This window comes from Sorex fumeus, unplaced genomic scaffold (assembly GCF_029834395.1).
Source record: "Sorex fumeus unplaced genomic scaffold, SorFum_2.1 ptg000046l, whole genome shotgun sequence".
Lineage (NCBI taxonomy): Eukaryota > Metazoa > Chordata > Mammalia > Eulipotyphla > Soricidae > Sorex > Sorex fumeus.
Window position 1 is genome coordinate 11,269,822 of NW_026606103.1, and position 24,261 is coordinate 11,294,082.

Consider the following 24,261-nt stretch of genomic DNA (forward strand, 5'->3'; position numbering starts at 1 on the left):
AATTTAGGGGACTGAGGGGGACTTCAGGAGATAAGTCACCTTGAGGTGACTGACCCCAGTTCAATGCCTGGTACCATATATGGTCTACAAAGCACTGCCAGAAATCATCTCTGAGAACAGAGCCAGGTATAATTTCTGAGCACCACCAGTGTGATCCAAAACTTATAAATAAATAAATATATATACATTTGTTTGTTGACTGGTTGGTCGGTTGGTTGGTTGGATTTTTTACCAGTTGACATAACAGCGGTAAGGCGTTTGCCTTGCTTGCACGCAGCCAATATGGCCAACCCGAGTTCAATTCCTCCGCCCCTCTCGGAGAGCCCGGCAAGCTACCGAGAGTGTTTCACCCGCACGGCAGAGCCTGGCAAGCTCCCCGTGATGTATTCGATATGCCAGACACAGTAACAACAGTCTCCAATGGAGACGTTACTGGGCCCGCTCGAGCAAATCGATGATCAACAGGAGGGCCTTTACCTTTACCTTTACCTTTACTTCCTATGATCTATTTATACCATATTTTGGTATCTTAAGTTACTACACAAACCTCACGGTGATTCAATTTTTTTAATGTTATTATACAAAGCAGTTGTTCTAGTTTAGCCCAATTCTGCATTCAGAAAAATAGATACAGAAGAGTCAGAACCTTAAAGGATCTCAGAAACTGAATTTCTGTTCTCAACACCTTTGTTCAGGCATGAAAAGTATGGAATATTAAAACATAAGATAACCATCCTAGAGTAGAAAAGAAAGTGATCCTGTACCATTTGGTCTCTAGCTAGTTATGATGATACTGTTTAGATGCTACCATAAGTTCAACAGTTCCTTAGCAATATCATTTCCGCTTATTCAAAAACCGTCAGCAAGCATTTCTCTGCCTCTGCTCTGCATATGATATTCCACGACAAACAAGCGACAGAAAATCTGATTTCTCTGCTTAGAGTTCAATGAGGGCTGGAGCGATAGCACAGCGGGTAGGGTGTTTGCCTTGCACGCAGCCGACATGGCCGACCTGAGTTTGATTCCTCCACCCCTCTCGGAGAGCCTGGCAAGCTACTGAGAGTATCTCGCCTGCATGGCAAAGCCTGGCAAGCTACCCGTGATGTATTCGATATGTCAAAAAAAGTAACAAGTCTCACAATGTTACTGGGCCCGCTCAAGCAAAATTGATGAAAAACAGGAGGACAGTGGCAGTGACAGAGTTCAATGAGTGAATATAGAAATTTGCACTGATTTATACTCTATCAATTGTAACTGGCCTCATATTATCATTTTAACAGATGTTGGAGCTTTGACATTGATGGCAATATTTAAGGCATCCCTCCTCAACATTCCCACATTTCTATGAATATTTCATTAAAGGTGTCTGGATATATGAAAATGATACCTATATAGTCTGACAAGTGAATGCAAATATGCTATTATATACATAGTTACATAAAATAAGTAATTTTATCACACCAACATATATCTACTCATGTGCTCTGGTCTGTCAGCAATGATACGTAATAAAAGACCTCAGTGAACTCACCATAAACTGTCAAGTTCTAAAACCAGCTCAAGACCTTTATGGTTATTTTGTCATGCAATTCTTATCTTTCATAGTCTGACATGAATTAACATGTCACCAAGGTTCAGGACCAAAGTGCCTGGGATGGAAATGAGCATCATCACCACAGACCACAGACTCAGTCTGTCCCTTCAGCAAGGCCATGCAGTCAAAGCACACCTGGACAGCAATTTCTGTAAAGAAAGTGTAAGGCAGGTTCTTCAGGCACAGTGATGAGCAGTGTATGGCAGAGAATTCTGGCCACATAAAAAGAATAGGCTGCTAGTGATGGTTGGATGAATTGTTCAGGATGAGGGATGTGTGCTGAAAGTAGATAAAGGACCAAACGTGATAGCTTCTCAGTATCTATATTGCAAATCATAATGCCCAAAAGTATGAGAAAGTAGAGAGTATGGGGGAAATAGTTTGCCACAGAGGCAGGGGGAGGTTTGGAATGTGTGTGTGGGGAGGGATACTGAGGACATCAGTGGTGGAAAATGTGCACTGGTGGAAGGATGGGTGTTTGATCATTGTATGACTGAAACTCAAACATGAAAGCTTTGTAACCGTATCTCACTGTGATGAAAGAAAGAAAGAAAGAAAGAAAGAAAGAAAGAAAGAAAGAAAGAAAGAAAGAAAGAGAGATAAAGAAAGAAAGAAAGAAAGAAAGAAAGAAAGAAAGAAAGAAAGAAAGAAAGAAAGAAAGAAAGAAAGAGAAGGAAGGGAGGGAGGGAGGGAGGGAGGGAGGGAGGGAGGGAGGGAGGGAGGGAGGGAGGGAGGAAGGAAGGAAGGAAGGAAGGAAGGAAGGAAGGAAGGAAGGAAGGGAGGAAGGAGGGAGAAAGAAAGAAAGAAAGAAAGAAAGAAAGAAAGAAAGAAAGAAAGAAAGAAAGAAAGAAAGAAAGAAAATAGAGAGCTACATTATGCAACCCTGGCCCCACTGTGAGGGAGAGACTGGGTGGGCAGAGCAGGTAAAGATACTGTGGGGAGAAAAATAATGTCATGGCAACAGGACACATCCACAAATACAGGATCAGCCACTGGTCACTCAAATACTTCTGTCTACTTAGCACCCACCAACAGGGCAGTAAACCATCACTCTCGCTTGAGAGAGCCTGCTAGTCTTTCGTTTGGGGGGAGTACTGGAGGGGGCTGAGTTCTACTGGCAGTGGTCAAGGGTTAGTTCTGGTTCTGTGCTCAGGAGCCTTTTCTGCTGGTGCTTGGGGAAACAAACGGGTGCCAGAATTAAACTGAGGTCAAGCACGTAAGGCAAGTGTCTGCCATCCTGTACTATCTCCCGAACCCTCTATGTATGTTCCAAAGTGGCCGCCAGTACTCCTGGAATTCTGAAGATCCTCTATCATTTCAGTTCATGGCTTTCAATGTCTAGACCAGATGATCGGCGCCATCGTCATGTAAAACAGAGGCATTTTTCTTGCTGGGCACTCACAGCAGCCCACAGTGCTCCCAGACATCTCCCCATGGTGCTGTGGGCAGTCTCACCCTGTAGCTCCCCAGCTGCACACAGCTGCCGATGGTGCCTCCAGAAACTGCCTGTTTCCCAGCCCGGCAGCCAGACTGTGCCCAGTGCACAACGCTGAATACTGGCCTGACAACTTACTACTTGGAATTTGGGGGACATTCCGATCATGCAGAGTTGATACACTTTCAATAGAAAGCAAACTTTAAATTTTATATTTTGAGGCTGGAACAATGGTACAGGGGATAGGGCCCTTGTCTTACATGCAGCCCATCCTTATTCTATTCCTCTATCACCACTGCCCTCGCACCAGAGGGTCCCTCGAGAATTGCTGTGACATCTGAACACAAAGCCGGAACTAGCTACTGTGCAATGCAGTTGTGTCTCACCCAAATAACAATAAAATAATAAATAAATAAATAAATAAATGTTGTACCTTGCTTTCTTCTAGGGCTAGTGACATGTGGTTGGATTATTTTTGTGACTCTGCAGGGTCAGTGAGTCACAGGTCACAGAAGGCCAGGGCTCTCAAAGCAAACAGTAATTTCCATAGGCTGCTTTCCTGTTCCAGCACGTCATGCATTGGACTCATGAAAAACTCAACATTTGCTTATCGCAAAGGCCTTGTGTTACATGATTTTTGCCCAGCTGAAAGTCAGAATCAGTGTTCTGAGCCCATTTAAGTGAACTCGGTGGGCTGGAGCAATAGTACAGCATACCTTGCATGCAACCAAACCGGGTTCGAATCCCGGTATCCCATATGGTCCCCCGAGCACCGCCAGAACTAATTCCTGCATGCAAAGCCAGGAGGAACCCCTGAGTATCACCGGGTGTGACCCATAAAACAAAAAAAAGCAGACTCAGTTAAAATAAGTTTGGTACACTCTGTATGCGAAAGCATTTTCAACTTAAAATACTTGCAATAGATTTTTTAAAGGAATAAACATAACACCATGCTAAGTTGAGAAACATCTGCACAGAATGTTATAAAGGATTCAGGGCAATGCCCTGTATCCAGCAGATATGATATCAGTCCTGGTACAAATAAAAGCAACACCAAAAAATAGCACGGAAGTTTGTTTGCTACAGGTGAGAGTTGAAAGAGCTGTCTTGTTACAGAGAGCTTCAGAAGAGCTCTTGTCAAGCATCTCAGGAACCAAGTTCACACCCACTCACTATGGCAGCACTAGGATGGCATTAAGATGGGCCCTGGACGGGGCTGGAGCAATAGCGCAGCGGGTAGGGCGTTTGCCTTGCACTCAGCTGACCTAGGTTCAATTCCCAGCATCCCATATGGTCCCCCGAGCACCACCAGGAGTAACTCCTGAATGCATGAACCAGGAGTAACTCCTGTGCATCGTCAGGTGTGACCAAAAAGAAAAAAAAAAGATGGGCCCTGGTGTCCATTGCTTCCTGGATTTGTGCACATAGCAAGCATGGAGAAAGGGCAAGAAAAACAAGATCACCTGTCTACTGCCTCTTTTTTGTTTTTGTTTTGGGGCCAAATCCAGCGATGCTCACAGGGTTTTCCTGGCTCTTCTCTCAGGAAGTTATTCTTGGCGGTGCTCAGGGGACCAGATGAGGTGCTGAAGATTGAACCCATAGGCTGCTTGCAAGACAAGCTCCTTAACTGCTATACTATGGCTCTGGCCCCCACTACTGTCTCTTAAGAAACATCTGAGCTGCCCCTCCCCTTCAGGGCTCCACTGCTGCTCAAGTTCCCTTAGCCTGAATCTTGTTATAAAATGAAGCTAAAAAAGGGAGCCTCGGTGTGTTCAGCTAAGATCCTAGAGAAGGGCTTACAACAAAAATATGGGGGGCTGTGTTCTAGAAGTTATGATATGGTTTAGAAGTGAGATAAAAGGAATACATTAATCAAAAGACTTGCAAATACTCTATTGAACTTTGTATAATATTCAGTGTAAATTTATGCTCCCTCAACCAGAATGGAAAGTAAAAGATCAGTGAGACATATCAGAAAAATATCCAGGTACAATTTCTGGCTCAAGGATCTACCCTTTAAAGGGGCTCAATTCTGGATATTCACCCTTTGGGCACCCAGCAATTGATGATAACGACAGAAATTAAAATGTGCTGTGAAGCAGGGGTTAGGAGGACTGATTAATGTTTGGAACTAACATAGTGTGTGGGGGGCTGAGGGTAGGTAAGGTAGGAAAGAGACTGTATGACAATAATAGCAGGGAATGATCATGCTGGACAATATCTAAGGGTTAAAAGTAGGTAAAGGGATATTCTGGATAACCTTTCAGTATCAATATTGCAAACCACAATGCCCAAAAGGAGAGAGAGACAGAGAAAGGAGAAGGAGAATGAGGAAGACAAGGAGGAGGAGGAAGAAGAGGAGGAGAAATGAGAAGGAGGAGAAGAAGAAGAAGAAGAAGAAGAAGAAGAAGAAGAAGAAGAAGAAGAAGAAGAAGAGGAGGAGGAGGAGGAGGAGGAGGAGGAGGAGGAGGAGGAGGAGGAGGAGGAAGAAGAAGAGGAAGAAGAAGAAGAAGAAGAAGAAGAAGAAGAAGAAGAAGAAGAAGAAGAAGAAGAAGAAGAGGAGGAGGAGGAGGAGGAGGAGGAGGAGGAGGAGGAGGAGGAGGAGGAGGAGGAGGAGGAGGAGGAGGTGGTGGAGGAATAGGAAAAAAGAAGGAGAATGAGGAGGAGCAGGAGGAGAAGAAGAAGGAAGAGGAGGAGGAGAAAGAAGAGGAGGAAGAGGAGGAGGAGGAGGAGGAGGAGGAGGAGGAGGAGGAGGAGGAGGAGGAGGAGAAAAAATGTGTGCCATAGAGGCACGCAGGGAGTGGGGGTTGGGGGAGTGATGGGAGGTAACTTGAGGACACTGGTGCTGGGAAATGTACACTGGTAGAGGGATGAGTGTTGGAATACTATATGACTGAAATACAATCACGAACTTTGTAGGGGTCTATGTCACAGTGATTCAATAAAACAATGTTAAAACATAATGTGCTGTGAATTGCTTAGAAGCACAAAGTCAAAAGAATTCCGTGTACTAAGGCATATAATCATTTGAATATCTACATAGATAGAAAAAACATTGGGCTCAAATATCATGAATTAACACCCCACAATGAAAAGAAGGAAAAATTAATTCTAAGCATTTCAATTGACACCATAATGCCCCATGAATCCGTTAATTTTGTTGGAAATCCTCAAGAGAAAGATTGCCCTTCCTAAAATGTTTAAAGGTAAAACATATACTCCACTAGGTACAAAATGATCTCACTACTTAGTGCAACACATATAACATATATCCATAGATGCTATTCACACCCAATATCTCTGTCTCTGCCTCTCTCTTTTTCTCTCTCTGTCTCTGTCTCTGTCTCTGTCTCCCCCTTCCCGCAACTCCATCCTTGCTTACACAAGTAATTTTTTATTTGGCCACTAAGTGGCAGTAATACACAATCTCAAGAAGTACTGCAAGAAACCAGAGAATTCCAGAGGGTTCTGGAAGGTATTCCATAACCATGATGTAAAGAGGAGTGGGTTGAGGGAAAAAAAGATGTGACATTTTTACTAATTCATGCTGTTCTTTTTTTTTAATTTTGGTTTTTCCTTGTTTTTGTCTTTGTTTGGAGAGTTCACACCAAGCAGTGCTCAAGAGTTATTCCTAGCTCTTCAGTAAGAAATGATCCCTGGCAGTACTTAGGGGACCATATGTGGTGCCAGGGATTCAAACCAAGGTTGGTTACGTGCAAGACAACTGCCTTATCTTCTACGTGATCTCTCTGGATTTGAGTTTTATTTTTAACTGTATTATTAAGGAAAATCTCAGTATCCGTGAAAGAAAGAAAAAAAAACATATCTGTATGTACCATTAGCCAACTCCAGCAATTAACAATTCTTTGTCATCTCTCCATAGAACATAGATTCATACACACACACTTTTTTGTAAGATTCTGTGATTTACAGTACTGCTGATATTGTAGCACTGTAGCACTGTCCTCCCATTGTTCATCGATTTGCTCAAGCAGGCACCAGTAACATCTCACAACAAATTGTGAGACTTCTTGTTACTGTGTTTGGCATATTGAGTATGGCACAGGGAGCTTGCCAGGCTTTGCTGTGCGGGCGAGATACTCTCGGTAGCTTGCCGGGCTCTCCGAGAGGGGCAGAGGAATCGAACTCGGGTCGACCATGTTGGCCACGTGCAAGGCAAATGCCCTACCCGCTGTGCTATCGCTCCAGCCCTATTTGTTGATTTTGGTTTCTCATAATCTGCTGATATTGGTTTCTCATAATCATACCACACCCATCACCAGTGTTCCCATCTCCCTCCCCCAAAGACCCCTCTCAAGGCTGCCCGCCCAAACTCAGTTATGTGGTAACTTCTCCCATTATGATACATTTAGCCCTTTGTTGCTAACTGGCAATGTATTTCTAAGTTCCACATGTGATAGAAATTTATTTTGTATCTGTTCTTTTCCTTCTGACTGACTAAACTCAGCATAATATCCCCTAGTTCCATCCATGTTTCCATAAATTACATAATATTGTTCTTTCTTGGAACTGCATAGTATTCCAAAGTGCATATAAATCACAACTTCTTGATTCATTTAACTGTAGTTCGACATTTGGATTGTTTCCATATTTTGGTCTACAATGAACATAGGTGTACATATATCCTTTCAAATCAACGTTTTGTGTTTTGGGGATATATGCCAAGAATAGATTCTGTATTTTATACAGAGTAATCAGTGGTACCACATTGTTATATTTGTTATATTAATCACTTACTGTGGCATTAATTCAACAAATAATCATAAACATCTTCTGTTCTAGTAAGATATAAGAAATTCTGGTAAAGTAAAATAAAAACAACTGCAATAGAAAAAAAGTGCAGCAATAATAACTTTTATGCATACAACATGTGTTCTAGAAATTAAGTTCTAATCATGTTTGTGTATACATGTGTATTTCAATCAATAAAAAATGAAGTACAAATTGCAATTGGAATTTTTCCTAGATCTAATGTTAAAAATAAAGCGATACACTTGGCCTAAAGGAAAATGAGAGAGAGAGAGAGAGAGAGAGAGAGATTGAGAGAGAGAGAGAGAGAGAGAGAGAGAGAGAGAGAGAGAGAGAGAAAAGTGTCTGCCATAGAGGCAGGCTGAATGGGAGCAAGCAGGCAGGAGGGAAATTGGGGCCACTGGCTGAGAGAAATGTGCTTGGGTGAAGACATAGCTGTTAGTGCAGTGTATTGCTAAAACTCAATCATGAGCAACTTTGTAGCTGTATATCTGAGGGTGATTCGATTTTTAAAAAATGATGCACTTGTTCTTTTCCAGAGACCACCCCTAATAGGATTAACGGGTGAGGGGAGGGAGGGGTGCATTCTGACACTACTTACTTTATCCATTGCCTTTCTTGCAATAAACTGCCTCATTTAATGGGCAAATTGGAATGAGGTGAGAGAAAGAGACATCAACCAAGTGGTTGTCCCATCTGGAAATTACAACTTAGGAGTCAAAATACACCCCTCCCAGAGCAAAGTGCACTCTACTTCTGAGAATAAAGTCTGACAGCCTCACCCGAGAAGGTCGTGTGTGAGCTCTTAACCGCCAGCTACTGCTTTCAGCAAAACAAAACACATTCTAACGTCTCATAAATATAATATCAAAGAATGAAATAACCAGATCTGTCATGTAGTTCATACTGTTCTATTTTTTTAAGTTAAAAAACTGAACGATATGATGGCGAGAAGTCTGGAAACTCTGGCCTAGTTTCGGGCCCACTTGGAATGTTATATGACCCCAGCAAGAGCAACTGGCCTGGCTCTTCATCAAGTAAGCTTTTCTATAACACTAAGCTTTTCCATAACAACAAAACAAAAATCGTGTTTCTTTAAGAACCCAAGATTCAGCCACTCATCATCTGGCTGACTTTTGCTATACTTTCACTGGATAGAATCATTCACTGAAAAAGCAATTGATTTTTTTGTTCTGAAATTTTATTTTTGTAATTTGTATTTTTTTTCTTAGACTGAAGAAGACTTTCGTGAAAATGAGAATACATCAAGACACAGCTCACTAAGGGGCAGAGCTGTGCAAAGCAGAGCGCCGGGAAACACCAATCAGGTATGGCTGGAGTGTTGTGGGAATCTGCCCCCAAGTGTGCCCCAGTGCCCTGAGAGCAGGACAGAGAGTATAGCAGCTCGGCGGGATGTTCAAGGATGAATTAAGCACTCCTTAGAATGTGAAGGGCAGAAAGGGCAGAAATACACACTGCCAAGCAGAGAGTTTCTGTTTATACACGTGTCTCAGGCTCCCTAACAGAGAAGGGACCCAGGCTTTCCCTGGCACTTCACTATAATATTTTACAAGTTCTATACTAAGGCAGAAAAAGCCCACGGACAAAAGCAAGCCTTTATAAGACAGACAGGAGACAGCTCTAAGGATTCTAAGGCTGTGTCCTTTGTGCCTGAGCATTCTTCAATGGCATCGAGGTGTTTGCAGCAAGCTGAGACATTCTGCCTCAATGCCACCTTTATTTTTTTTTATACTGAGTATTCTGAGTAGGTCATCATTCGAAGAAAGCCTTCTGCTACAAAGTGAGCAAATTACATAGATTATCCTTTAAGGAGTAATTCTAGAGGCGTACTGTTGAGCCATTTATTAGGGCGAGCTTACCCATGATAAAAAAAAAAAAAGAATAACTCCTTTGAAGAGGAAAATTTGGGAAATTATTGCAGCAAAAACTGGAGACAAGAAAATTATCTGTAATTTCAGAAGAAAATCAGTTCCTAAAATCGGTGCCTCTTGCAACCTTCTATGGGTGCATTTTCTTTTTGCTTTTTTATTCTACTAGTTGTCATTTAAAAGGTTGCCAATGACAGGATTTCATGAATGAAGTATTTTGATATCACACCCTCCACCAGTGCCTCTCTCTGCATTGTCTCAGGTCCCCATTTCTTCTCTTTCCTGCTCTCTCCCTTACCCCCCACACCTCACTGCCATGGTAGGCTCAGTTCTATAGACTCGTAGATTCTGTTGCTTTGGGGGAGGAGGTTGTTTGTATTTTTGGTTTGGAGGCCATAGCCAGCAGTGCTCCATGCCTCTTCTTGACTCTGCACACAGGGATCACTCCTGGAAGGCTCAGGAGACTATATGGGATGCCAGGGATCAAACACAGGTAGGCTACGAGCAAGGCATTTACCCACTGTATTATCACTCCATGTGAGATTCTGTTGCTTTTGATCTAGAGCCATCTCCCTACGGTGATCCTTTATATCTCACATATGACATAGATCATTCCATAGATCATTTGTCTCTCTCCTGGCTGGCATCACTCAGCATGATCCCCCCAGTTTCATCCATGTAATAGTAAATTACATAGTGTAGGCTTTTATTATAGTTGGTTAGTATTTCATTACATATATGTGTACCATAGTTTCTTTACTCACGCCTCTGTTCTTGGACACTTGGGTTGTTCCAGATTTTGGCTATTGTTAATAGTGCTGCAATAAACATAGGAGTGCAGACAGCTTTTCTGGCTAGTTTTTAGATCCTTGAAGTCAGTACAAAGAAGTAGAATTGCTGGATCATATGGAAGCCTAATTCCTATTTTTTTAGGAGTGTCTCTATTGTTTTCCAAGAAGGTTTAACCAGTTGGCATTCATACCCAGTGGATGAGGATTTCTTTGTCCCAGCATACACACAATAATAACCGTTTTTGTCCTTTTTTTTTTTGAACTTTTTTTTTTTATTAGTGAAACACCATGAGGTACAGTTGTAGATTTACAATTTTTTGTGCTTGGGTTTGATTATACAATGATCAGATACCCATCCCTCCACCAGTGCCCATTGTTTTTGTCCTTTTTGATGTGTGCTTGTCTCTATAGTATGAGGTGATATCTCACAGTTGTTTCAATTTTCTTTTCCTTGGTGATAAGTGATGCAGAGCATTTTTTATATGTGTATTTGGCCACCTGTATATTTTCTTTGAGGAAATCTCTGTTCCTCTCTTGTCCCCATATTTTGATGGAGTTGATTGGTTTTTCTCTTGTTAATATTTATAAGTGCTGGGGCTGGAAAGATAGTTCAGTGGGTAAAGTACTTAACTTACATGCAGCTGACCTGGGTTCTATACCTAACATACCATATGATCTCTCAAACTCGCCAGGAGTAATTCCTGAGTGCAGTCAGGATTACACTCCAAGCACCACCAGGTGTGGCCCCAAAACAAAAAAATGAATACAGTAGAAAAAAATTTAAACATTGTTAACATTTACAAGTCCTTTGTATATCTTGAAAGAGTGGTGAGCAAATATTCTCAGACTTTTATAATTCTGGACGTCATTTTTTTAAGATGTGGGAGCTTCTAAAAATCATACATCAGTATATTAATATATCAATAGAAGCAAAAAAGACATTTTAAAAGATCATGCACCCATTCATGATTAAACCCTCAATAAAATGGACTAGAAAGGAACTTTAATCAATTCAGTTATAGCCATTTACCATGAACCCACAGCTAACATATTACTCACCTGAGAAAAACTAAACTCCTTCCCACAAGGATCAGGCACAAGACAAGTTAGCCTATTCTCATTCCTATTATTCAATATAGTATTATAAGTCCAGTCCATAGTCAAGAAGGAGATATTTAAGGACATCCATACTGGAAAAAAAAGACACTGTCACTATTTACAGATGAGATGATACTATACTGAGAAAACCCTAAATACTCTACAAAACAAGCAAATAAAAATCCTCCTAGAAACAAACTTATACAAGAATGTGTAAGCTACAAAATCATTGCACAAAAGTCTAAGACTTTTGTATATGCAAATAACAAAATAGAATAAATGGGGAAAAAAAGTCTTACCACAATTGTGCCTCAAAATTTCAAATGCCCAAAAGTCAGATCGAAGTGGATTAAAGACCTCAATATCAGACCTGAATCCATAAGGTACATGGAGGAAAATGTAAGCAAAACCCTCCATGACATTGACTCTAAAAGCATCTTTAAGGATGAAACAACACTGACCAAGCAAGTGGAAACAAATATAAACAAATGGGACTACATTTGTAGTCAAACTAAGAAGTTTCTGCACTTTAAAGGAAACAGTGACCAAAATACAGAGAAAGCTCGTGGAATGTGAAATAATATTTACCCAATTCTCATCTGATAAGGTGTTAATATCCAGGATATACAAGACATTGGTAGAATTGTACAAGAATAAAACCTCCAGGGGCTGGAGAGATAGCACAGCAGATAGGGCGTTTGGCTTGCACGTGGCCAACCTGGGTTGACTCCCAGCATCCCATATGGTCCCCTGAGCACCGCCAGGAGTAATTCCTGAGTGCAGAGCCAGGAGTAACCCCTGTGCATCGCTGGGTGTGACCCAAAAAGCAAAAAAGAAAAAATACTGTGAACTACTTTATAAAAAAAAAAAGAATAAAACCGCCAATCCCACATCAATAAATGTGGAGAAGAAATGAACAGAAGCTTCCTCAAAAAAGAAATACAGGGGCTGGAGCAATAGCACAGTGGGTAGGGCGTTTGCCTTGCACGCAGCCAACATGGCCGATACAGGTTCGATTCCCAGCATCCCATATGGTCCCCCGAGCACCGCAAGGAGTGATTCCTGAGTGCATGAGCCAGGAGTAACCCCTGAGCATCGCTGGGTGTGACCCAAAAAAGCAAAAAAAAAGAAATACAAATGGCCAAAAGACACATGAAAAAATGTCTACATCGCTAATCATCAGGGAGATGCAAATCAAAACAACAATAAGATATCATCTTATACCACATATCAAAAAGAAAAAGAACAGCCAGTGCTGGTGCAGATGTGGGGAGAAAAGGACTCTCAATGTTGGTGGGAATGCCAACTGGTCCACCCATTTTGGAAAACAATATGGGCATTTCTTCAAAGACTAGAAATTGAGCTTCCAAATGACCCTACATTTGGGAATATATCCCCAGGGTGCAAAAGAGCACAGTAGAAATGACATCTGTACCTAGAGATTCATTGCAGCACTGTTCAAAATAGCCAGAATCTGGAAACAACTTGAGTGCTGAGAACAGACAACTGGTTAAAGAAACTTTGGTACATCTGCACAGTGGAATACTATGCAGCTGTTAGGAAAAATGAAATCATGTAATTTGCTTATAAGTAGATGGTTACTTAGGTTACTTAGAGTATCATGTTAAGTAAAATGAGTCAGAAAGAGAGGGACAGACATAGAATGACGGCACTCATTTGTGGAATATAAAATAACAATATGAGACTGAAACCCAAGGACAGTAGAGACATGGCCAGGAATATTGCTTCATGGTTGGAAGCCTGCCTCATGAGCTAGGGGAGAAGGCAGCTGGAATAGAGAAGGGATCACTAAATCAATGAAGTTTGGAGGGATGGGAGATGTGTGCTGAAACATGATAGCCTCTCAGTATCTGTACTGCGATCCATAATGCCCAAAAGGAAAGAGAGAGTATGGGGGGGATAGTCTACCACAGAGGCAGGGGGATGGAAAACCCTGGATTTTTTGGTAATAACAAATTAAAATGTTTATGCAAAAATCACTTGAAGCCCTCTTCTTGTATAACAACTTGAACAGATACTTTGAGAGTTCTTTGCCAAAATTCTTATCAAAAGATATTAGGGTTTAGTCTGTGAAGAATTCTAATTATTTCACCAATGTATAATTTTCAGGGTGAAGAACAGGTAACAATTGAAGATAACTTGGAGGATGATCAAGAGATACATGAAGAAGGGTATGATTTTTTTTTATAATTTATTTATTTATTGAATCACTGTGGGAAAAGTTACAGAGCTTTCGGGTTTAGGTCTCAGTCATGTAGATACCGAACACATTTCCCTTTACCAATACTCATTTTTAACCCCGAACCCCAATAGACCCCCACCTCCCACCCCTCCCAATTCTTGTGAGGCAGATGAGTTCTAGTTAATACTCTATCTACTTTGACTAGATAGATTATTTCGATAGAAGATGCACAATTATTGTTTAGAGTTTACGACCCACCCCCCCCAATCAGATATGCTGAAACAGCGTTGTGAAATGATTTGCTTTCTACAACTTGGTTTAAGAATAAAATGATGTCGCGCGGCCGCAATTGCGGCCGCGCGGTTTTGAATTTCTGCTATTTTACTTATTGACCCTGGAAGAATTTCTATTAAAAGTTAGCTAGTTAAGAGATTGATTTCTGTGCCCTGGAGTCGTGGCCGTGCCGGAGAGCCGCTCGTGGGGGGCAGCTGGCGACCTCGGTGGGGCGTGGGGGACGGCCCACAAAGCCCCCCTTCCCATGAGGTCCCCGCCGCTCCCCCGAGCCCGGCTCAAACCCGCTTTCCACAAGGCTCCCGTGCGGCCGCCATCTTTCTTTCCAGAAGGGTATGATTTTAACCCAGAAAAATAACCACAACTATTCTTACTTGGTTTTGCCACTTTGTTTTATCTTTATCTAGTTTTATTTTGTTTTATTTTTGTTTTGGGGCAAACCTGGCCATGATCAGGGCTTACTCCTTGCTCTGCCTTCAGAAATAACTCCGGGTAGGGCTTAGGAGACCACACGGGATTCTAGGGATTGTAATTGGGTTAGCCGTGTGCAAGTATCCTACCCACTGTACTATCCCTCCACTCCTCTTTATCTATTTTTTCATTAAATTCCTTTTATTGAATCACCATGAGATACCATTACAAAGCTGACTATGATTGGGTTTCAATCATACAAGGTTCCAGCACCTCTCCACCAGTGTACTTTCCCATCATCAATGTCCTCAGTTTCCCTCCTGACAGCCCACCTCCTCCCCCAGCTTGCCTCTATGACAGACACTTTTCTTCCTTCTCTCTCGCTTTCCTTTTAGGCATTATGGTTTGCAATACAGGTACTGAGAGGATATCATGGTTTTTCCTTTACCTACTTTCAGCATGCAGTTCTTATCCAAAGTGATCATTTCTATCACTGTAGTGATCCTTTCTCTATCCCAACTACCTTCTCCCACAGCACTTGATGCAGGTTTCCTACTGCAAGCCAATAAATTGTTGTATCTCATCATGGAGACATTAAGTCCTTGTATGAGAGATTACTAATTTTAAACATTTATTATTACCTTTATGATTATTAATTTTAAACATTTATTATGACTTAAAAAATTTTTTTAAGTTTCCCATCACCAATTTCTCTCCCTCACAATCCAGCCAATACCATTTTTTAAAAAGTTAATGGAGCTCGAAGAAAATTAATGGGATAAATTCAAACTGCTTGTTTCCTGGTAATCCAATATCCAGGACAGACTTTTAATTAAAAATCAATTATTAACTAATTGCTCCAGTCTGTGCAAAGTCATTAATTCATCATCTTAACAACAATCAATAATCAACTGATTTCCCCAAGTCCAATCCAATTAAAATCACAACAAATTTGTTCTTGCCTTGTATTATCCTGAATGTATTCCAAGTGCTTATCACCCCATGAAGTAGAAATGGCAATTTTAATTTTTGAGTAAGAAAAACACAAAACTCAAAGAAATGAGTTACCCAAGATTAGTCAGAAGAATAAAACTCGCTTAAAGTTTCAGCTTCTAATTCCTTTTGTAAGATTGTCTGCTTCTATCATAAAAATTAAGCATTTGTCTATTTTCTAAATTCCTACTAAATTGTATTTAAATCCCTATATTTCTCAGAAACATTGTTTTTATGTATCATAAGATATATTTGAAGTTGGTCTGAATTAGGATTGAAAGCTCCTGTCACATATACACCAAAAAAAACATATTTTCCTTGAATATTTACCTCGACATTGAGCTTATTTTAGTTCTGAATCTCTACTCCTGGGGACTGAGAGATGCTTTGGGGTAGTCGGAGTCATTCAGGCTATTGCAGAGAAACAGTACAGGAGATAAAGTGCTTGCCTTGCATGTGGCCAACCCGAGTTCTATCCCTGGCTTCCTACATGGTCTTCTGAGTACTGCCAGGAATCACTCCTGAGCACATCACCAGAAACAGTCCCTTAGCACCTCCAAGTGTGGCCCAAATACCCCAAAAAAAGAGGTGCTCAGGTTTCACTAATGCTAAAGAGACAAAAATAACCAGCAAGAGTTTGTGTGTAGTCCCATGAAAATAATTAAAGCAAAGCATCTGTTTTCAGCTGCTTCATTTTATGTCATGTCAGAGGTTGGTAATGGACTCCACATATTCCCTGTATTTGAAATGTGATAAATTCATTCTATAGGGCAGATGTATATTCCCTATTCAGTGTCACTCTGTACCATTACAACTGCTTATCTCTACATTCACAGCAGAGAAAAATGCATTAGCAGCTAAAATTAACCATAAAAACCATCACCTTTACTACACTCTTATTTCCTCAATATCTCTAGAGCAATAATCTTAAGTCTTGGTATTATTCAATACACATATACACAGTCACGTGGAAGAACAGAAGTTTCATGAAATAAAGCTATGTGTGATCTGCATTTATTGCGTATGAGACTATCTTCTTATGTGCGATATACTCTAAGCTGTCCTTTTGTTTTAATTTTTTATTATTTTTTGTTTGGTTTTGGTTTGGGCCCACACCTAGTGATGCTCAGGGTAACTCCTGGCTCTGTGCTCAGAATTGTTCCTGGTAGTGTCGGGAGACCATAGGGAATGCTGGGGATTGAACCAGGGCTACATGGAAGGCAAGCTCCATACTACTACACTCTTTCTCCAGCCCCTTCCTTTTGTTTTTAGGATAGTTCCCATGCACAGTCTAGTCACATAATCCTCTCATAGGCCCCCATACACAGTTGTAAAAGACCATTCCAGGGACTGGAGCAATAGCACAGCGTGTAGGACGTTTGCCTTGCACACGGCCCACCCGGGTTCAATTCCCAGCATCCCATATGGTCCCCTGAACACTGCCAGGGGTAATTTCTGAGTGCAGAACCAGGAGTAACCCCTGTGCATTGCCAGATGTGACCCAAAAAGAAAAAAAATATCATTCCAGTTATGAGCGATGCACAGTGGTAGGGCATTTGCCTTGTACGCAGCCAGCCTGGCTGCACCAGGTTTGATTCCTCCACCCCTCTTGGAGAGCCTGGCAAGTTACCGAGAGTATCTCGCCTGCACTGCAAAGCCTGGCAAGATACCCATGACGTATTCAATATGCCAAACACAGTAACAAGAAGTCTCAAAACATGGAGATGTTACTGGGCCCACTCGAGCAAATTGATGAACAACGGGAGGACATCATTCCAGTTAGGCAATATGCACTCCCAATTCATGATGGGGAGGGAGGGAGGACACACACACAACAAAGCCAACAGGAGTTAAATGCAGAGGAAATTTCTGGAGCTATGCAAGAAAGGTTGGCCCGAGTGGCTCTGGAGCTCTGTGCTGTGCTAAGAAACTTTCAGGGTAGCTGAGACTTGGAGTCTCAGAGAGACTGCTAGAAGGAAGGGAAGAAGAGACAGCAAGTGGGGGGCGGGGGTGTCTTCAAGGGGATGAATCTTCTAAGGCCCTGGAGATCTTAGAGAAAATGAAATCAGACCTAACTAGGAGAGAAGCTGTGGTTTTAGAAACGCTTTCCAAGCATCCCGAATGCGAGATGCATGCTGAAAGTAGACTATAAACGGAACACATTGGCCACTTAAAACCTCTATTGCAAACTACAACACCCTAAAGGAAAGAGTAAGCAAAAGAGAATGCCCTGCCACAGAGGCGGGGTGGGGTGGTGGGGATGGGGGGTGGGGGTGGGAGGGCTACTAGAATCATTGGTGGTAGAGAATGGGCACTGGTGGAGGGATGGGTACTCCATCATTGTATAACTGAAACCCAAGCATGAAAGTTTTTAAGTCTACAACTGTACCTCATTTGTGTTTCACTGTCACTGTCACTGTCCTCCCGTTGTTCATCGATTTGCTCTAGTGGGCCCAGTAACATCTCCATCGTGAGACTTTGGCATATCGAATACGTCACGGGGAGCTTGCCAGGCTTTGCCGTGCGGGCGAGATTCTCTCGGTAGCTTGCCAGGCTCTCCGAGAGGGGTGAAGGAATTGAACTCAGGTCAGCCATATTGGCTGTGAGCAAGGCAAACGCCCTGCCCGCTGAGCTATCGCTCCAGCCCTAAAATAAATAAATAAATAAATAAATAAATAAATAAATAAATAAACTATCAGGAAAAAAATTTAAAAAATAAAATATATTAATCTCGTTTTGACAAAAACAAAAAAGAAACGCTTTCCAATAGCCTAATAGTGGTGACTCTTATGTTCTCAGAGTTGATTTAAGGGACAACCAGGGGACCCCTAGAAGTATCAGTCCTGTGACCTCTGTATCTCACTCACAGGAGGACATCATTCTCCCTGAAGTAGTGACCAGAGCACTAATTGTATATTGCTATCCACAACCCATGACAAAGGTCTGAACAAAAAGAGACATGCCAACAATCCAAGATATTTCTTGTATAGCTTTATAACCGCCCACTGGTTAATAGACCTAAAAGCCATGTGGTCCTTTTTCCTGTTTCCATCCCTAGTGAAATTGATCAGTCTCCCTTTAAAGATAAAATTGATGGAAGACAGAGAACCCAAACTTAAAACTGTGGTACCAGAAGAGATGAGAGTTCATTGGATTTTAAAAAAAATATGTGCTTATTTTATTTCACTTGGCATATTTTAGCACCCAGCAGTGCTTAGGTGCTACTTCTTGCTGTGTTCAGGGGTGCTTCCAGGTAGTACTTAGAGTCATGTGCAGCACTGGGAATGGAACGGGGTCTGGCTGCATGCAAAGCAAGCGCCTTATATCTCTTTAGCCCTGAATTTTTTTTCAATCAAAATTACACATTATGGGTAAAAATCTAATGATAGTAGACCTCCTTGGACAAGTGAAAAACACTCTTGCCAAGTGGTGTATTTTCAGCTTTTGATTATTTTTTTCTCATTTTTCCTCTTCATTTTCTAAGAAAAAGCTTTCTGTAGCTTTATAATCCCTCTAGGGTATTCAGCAAGTTAGTCAAGATATAACTTAATTTAGTGTAAAATTAAACAAACTTTCCATTTCTATCTTGTAAGAGATATACCTTCACACATTTTTGTTTGTTTTAGGAAGCCTCATCTTGCCTGAGAATGCCAATGTCATGTGTTAAGTAACACAAAACAAATCAAATTGTTTTGAATACTTAATAAGCTTTATTAAATGATAGGTGAATCTGGCAACATCCTGTCTAGCAAATAGAAGAAATCTCCAAAAAGCTGTATAATGTGAGGGATTATATAAGCAGAATTAAACCAAGATAAAGGAAGAGGTAATTATTTTAGACTAAAGTAGCCCACCTCTGTGGAACATAAAAAGGCCTTTGGAAAATGGGGAAAGCCACTGCTTTATTAGCACTGACCATAAGATCCCACCCTAACTAAGACTGGAAGGCGGAAACTGCTATTAGGCGAGTATTAACTGGTGGGCTTAGCACAATCATCTCCTTTTTTGGAACTTTTGCTTTCTTTTCACATATGTTCACCTCTGCCTACATTTTTGCTTTTGTATTGCTATAGGTTTCTGGAAAAGAAATGTAGCAGAATTTGTGATTTTTGTAAGAGACACAAAACCATTTTTCGCTACATCTTCTGGGGTGTTTTATTAGCAGGTAAGTAATAAAAAAAAGAATGGGATACCAGTGTATCTTTAAGGATCTCTCAAGTATTATCTTTTTTGAAAAGAAAATAAATCTCCTTCCTCAGTACTACACCGAGTTATCCAGAGAGACAAAGCAAGAAGCCCCTGAGTCAACTTATATAAGTTGTTTCTCCGTCTGGCTGGTTCATGTACACAGTAGCTCGGTTTTTTTTTTTGCTTTTTTGGGGTCACACCTGGCGATGCACAGGGGTTACTCCTGGCTCTGCACTCAGGAGTTACTCCTGGCGGTGCTCAGGGGACCATATGGGATGCTGGGAATCAAACCCGGGTCAGTTGCCTGCAAGGCAAATGCCCTACCCGCTGTGCTATCTCTCCAGCCCCCCAGTAGCTCATTTTTAAGGTCACTTACTCTTGTAGTTTTTCCTATTGTGCCATAGACCTGAGAAATGGGCAACGCAAATCCAAATAACTGAAAAACAATGACAAAAACCAGGCAGAAGCCTCACTGCAGGGAGCAACATAAGCAATTAATGACATGCATAAATTTTGCTTTATGAAACCCCTTCCTGTGTTTATGTACTGTATGCAAAAACACTAGTGAAACCTGTCACAGCCAATTCCTCTTCCCTGAAGCAAGGACAGGATATTAGTTCCACATAATTGAGGTGTTTCTTAATTTTAGTCCCTCCAAAGCAAGAATCTTTGCGACTCATTTTAACAGAGAATCACACTGTTGCACTGTCCTCCCATTGTTCATGGATTTGCTCTAGCAGGCTCAGTCATGTCTCCATTGTGAGACTTGTTGTTACTGTGTTTGGCATATTGAATATGTCGCGGGTAACTTGCCAGGCTTTGCTGTGCAGGTGAGATACTCTCTCTAGCTTGCCGTGCTCTTCGAGAGGGGCAGAGAAATGGAACCCAGCTTGGCCTGACCAGCCGTGCACAAGGCAAACGTCCTAATGCTGTGCTATAGCTCCAGCCCATAACAAAGAATACTATCTATAAAATGTGAAAACGCCCCCACTGAGGTCCAGGATTGTCGTTTCCATAGAATTAGTGTTCAAAAGGTGCTCAGACAGCCAGAGCTGTCTTCTCTCTGCCATTTTAGACTACGTACTACAAGGTGAAACATACATCTATTGTAGTATGAAAGCTAACAGATGGCATTGCTGTGCTCCTACGAAACTTAATCTGCATAACACAAATGTGGAGATACCACACCATTATAATTATCATCATCTAAAGCAGCCCATGCAAGCTGGACTTTTTCTAGGAAATGTTGTCATTACTAAAATAGTTCTTTCCTAATTAGCACTGTAGCACTGTAGAACTGTCCTCCCATTGTTCATCGATTTGCTTGAGCGGGCCCAGTAATGTCTCCATTGTGAGACTTGTTGTTATAGTGTTTGGCATATTGAATACATCACAGGTAGCTTGCCAGGCTTTGCCGTGCAGGCAAGATACTCTCTGTAGCTTGCCGGGCTGTCTGAGAGGGGCGGAGGAATTGAACCTGGCTCCGTTGGCTGGATGCATGCAAGGCAAACGCCCTACCACTTTGCCATCTCTCCTAATTAGCAACCTTGGTAATAACCCAGTTGGGAATGAGGATACATGTCCTCTACCTTTCTGTGTCCCTATTACTGGAAAAATAGTTCAATTAATCCAAAAAAGATTAACTAGGAGAAAAGATAAATATCATGTATGCACAGAAGCCCATACAGAGAATAAAGGCCTTATAATCTGGTCATTCCAATAAGGTTATGTAGTTTTTATAAAAGTGGTAATAAATCTGTAAGGAAAAAACAGAACAAAGAAATTTGCAAGATGAAAAGAAGAATTATGCATGACTGTCTACATACACATTGAAGACAGAGCTTGCGAGCCCTGCATAGACAAGGGTGAAAAGACTCTGACCTCCAGACCATAAGGAAGATTTGTTTTCTAATTTGGTGATGGTTGTTATAATCAGGGGTGGGGCAATGACCATATCATCTGAGGTTTCTTATTAAGCATGAGCTTCACTGGGCCAGATTGATGATAGCTGCCATAAAATAATGCTGATGCTCGCTGTGTTTGCTTCCTGTACAGGTTACCTCGCTGCGGTGACTGCAGCTTGTGTGATCAACTTCCACAGAGCCCTCCCTCTCTTTGTGATAACCGTGGCTGTCATCTTCTTTGTAACCTGGGATCACTTTATGGCCAAATATGAACAGCGAGTTGTTGAGTGCCTGTCCCCTGGGCGAAGATTGGTGAACAACCACTGGTTCTGGCTGAAGTGGTGATGTAGTTGCTTCTTTCATTGAAGTCTTCTCCTACACTGTTCCAAAAATTCGCTCTGAGATTGTCTCTTCATTTAATGGGATATTGAAATTAGAAACAACTTGGATAGTAACCTATTAAAATCCCTTCATTTTACAAAGAGAAAATCAAAGTCTAACTATGGCAATAGCTCATTCACAACGTGTCCTAGTGTCTCTACAAATTGCCTTAATTTCAAATACCCTTAAATAATGAAATGCTATCCATTTGGTACATTTTTAGGTGCTTCATTAGAGAGATACTTTTATAGCTACCTATTAAGACACAGTTAAGAATATGGAATAGTGTAAGGGCTTAGTCATAGGTTTTTTGTTTTGTTTTGTTGCTGTTGCTCTTTTTATTGACTCAGTGAGATACTACACAAGTCATTGCGTTAGCATGGATTTAACTCTCTTGGCACCATGATAGATCACTAATGTTGAGCTTAGCATAGGAGAAAACGGCAGCATTTATGTCACCTAATATTCACATTTATTTGTGAAAAGGATTTTTTTGGTTTTTTTTTCCTTTTTGGGTCACACCCAGCAATGCACAGGGGTTACTCCTGGCTCTGCACTCAGGAATTACTCCTGGTGGTTCTCAGGGGACCAAATGGGATGCTGGGAATAGAACCTGGGTCAACTGCGTGCAAGGCAAACATCCTACCTGTAAAAATCTTTGAGGGCGGCCAGGGGGCCCTCAACGGCTCTTCCCCTAGCTGCCCGTGTGAGGGATAGGCATTCGGGATGAGCCTGAGCCGCACCTTTCATAGCCAATAGATTTGTAATAACAGATACTTTCCTAACCAATCCAATTAAGGGTACATCACTTCTTAGCCTATAGTTTAAAGATCAGCATTTACGTCAGTGCTTAGGAACGTCCTGGTTTTTAGGGCAGTCCTGGGTCTTGCAACATGGGTCTTGTGAGAAACATCTGGTCTGACCCCCACCCTTCGAGTACCTGTATCTGAATTCCTTGCTCAGGGGCAGAACAACCAGTTACTTTGCAATGTGGGCTCCTGTAAAGAGAATCTGAAAAAGCTGATCTATACCTGTTCCTCAAAAAACCAGTTATTTTGCAATGCGGGTTCCTGTTAAGCTAAGCTAAATTAATTCTAGTGGTGGTCCATTTTTCTCCTTTGATCCTTAAACCATAAGGATATAAAGGTCCTAAAGTTGTAAAAGAATGAAAAGACATTGCTTATTTATTCTTTATTTGTTTTTCTTTGCTTATTTATTCTTGTGTCCAAATTTTCCCCAGTCTGTTGAAATTTCTAGAAGCACAACTTACTGGTGCCAGTGTGTGTTACTCTTATTAATAGTTTTATTTATTTAAGTCTGAATATGATTCCTAATTTAGCACAACAAATGGTGCCAATGCCTCCTTTTTCATTCTTTTAGGGTTATTTGGAGCGCACTGATCCTTGGGATTATTTTATGGCTAGCCTTGGATACTGCCAAACTGGGCCAACAGCAGCTGGTGTCATTTGGGGGACTTATAATGTACATTGTTCTGGTATTTCTATTTTCCAAGCACCCAACCAAAGTAAGTATGGAATCAAACATTTGGGGGTTTGATTTTTTTCTCACATGTAAATTGCTAAATTAGCGAGAAGAGAACTGAACTGTTATTTTAATGTTTATCTTACCTTATTATGATATTTCAAAAGACTGAAGTAACCTTCTTCATGAGCTTTCTTTGTACATTACTCTCTTTTTTCATTCTGTAATTTTCCACGTATATAACCAGTGAGATGTTCTCTCCTGTGCAGTCCATTTTCTATCTTATACATGCACTTACCTACCCCCAATCAATACACACACAAAGAAAAGTCATTTTAATATATATTTATTCTGACCAGTTAATAATCAAGTTTTTTTCTGCCATTGTATTCTGTAATTTATCAAATTCCCAGTTGATAATTCACAATTGTGGCTATTTCGTTCCAGTTTCCCGGCTTCTGCCGCATCTATCAGCACTTCTGCTCTTCTCTCTTTGAGGTCTTCCTTGATCGCATCTCTGCACTACTTTGCGAGCTCAGACATTTACTTGCAGTTGCCTGAGGCATGCGCCAAACCACGTTGGCGAATAAGCTCAAGAGTTTTCAAAGATGGGCATTTTTTTGTGGCTATCTCTCTCTCGGCGTTCCTTGCACAATCATGGAGGTGCTGAACCAGTCCATCGTACTCCTCGTCAATGTTATCAACAATGTCATCTTCCCATGTCGCAGCAATAGTGCCAAAGAGCTCCCAGTTGGTGGTCATCCTGGGAGCTCTCTTCTTAAACTTTGCAGCCCTTTCTCCCCGCTCTGTGAAGTAGAATTTTGCACAAAG

General features: G+C 41.3%; 1 protein-coding gene across 1 annotated transcript in view; it reads left to right on the forward strand.

Moving 5' to 3' along the window:
• SLC28A3 (solute carrier family 28 member 3) overlaps positions 1 to 24,261 on the forward strand; it is a 156,508-nt gene that overhangs the window by 99,387 nt on the left and 32,860 nt on the right. The window contains exons 2-6 of the mRNA XM_056122494.1: positions 9,032 to 9,127; positions 13,708 to 13,769; positions 19,549 to 19,640; positions 21,719 to 21,908; positions 23,329 to 23,473. Coding sequence (XP_055978469.1) covers positions 9,032 to 9,127; positions 13,708 to 13,769; positions 19,549 to 19,640; positions 21,719 to 21,908; positions 23,329 to 23,473 — 585 coding nt within the window. The remainder of the gene's footprint in view (positions 1 to 9,031; positions 9,128 to 13,707; positions 13,770 to 19,548; positions 19,641 to 21,718; positions 21,909 to 23,328; positions 23,474 to 24,261) is intronic.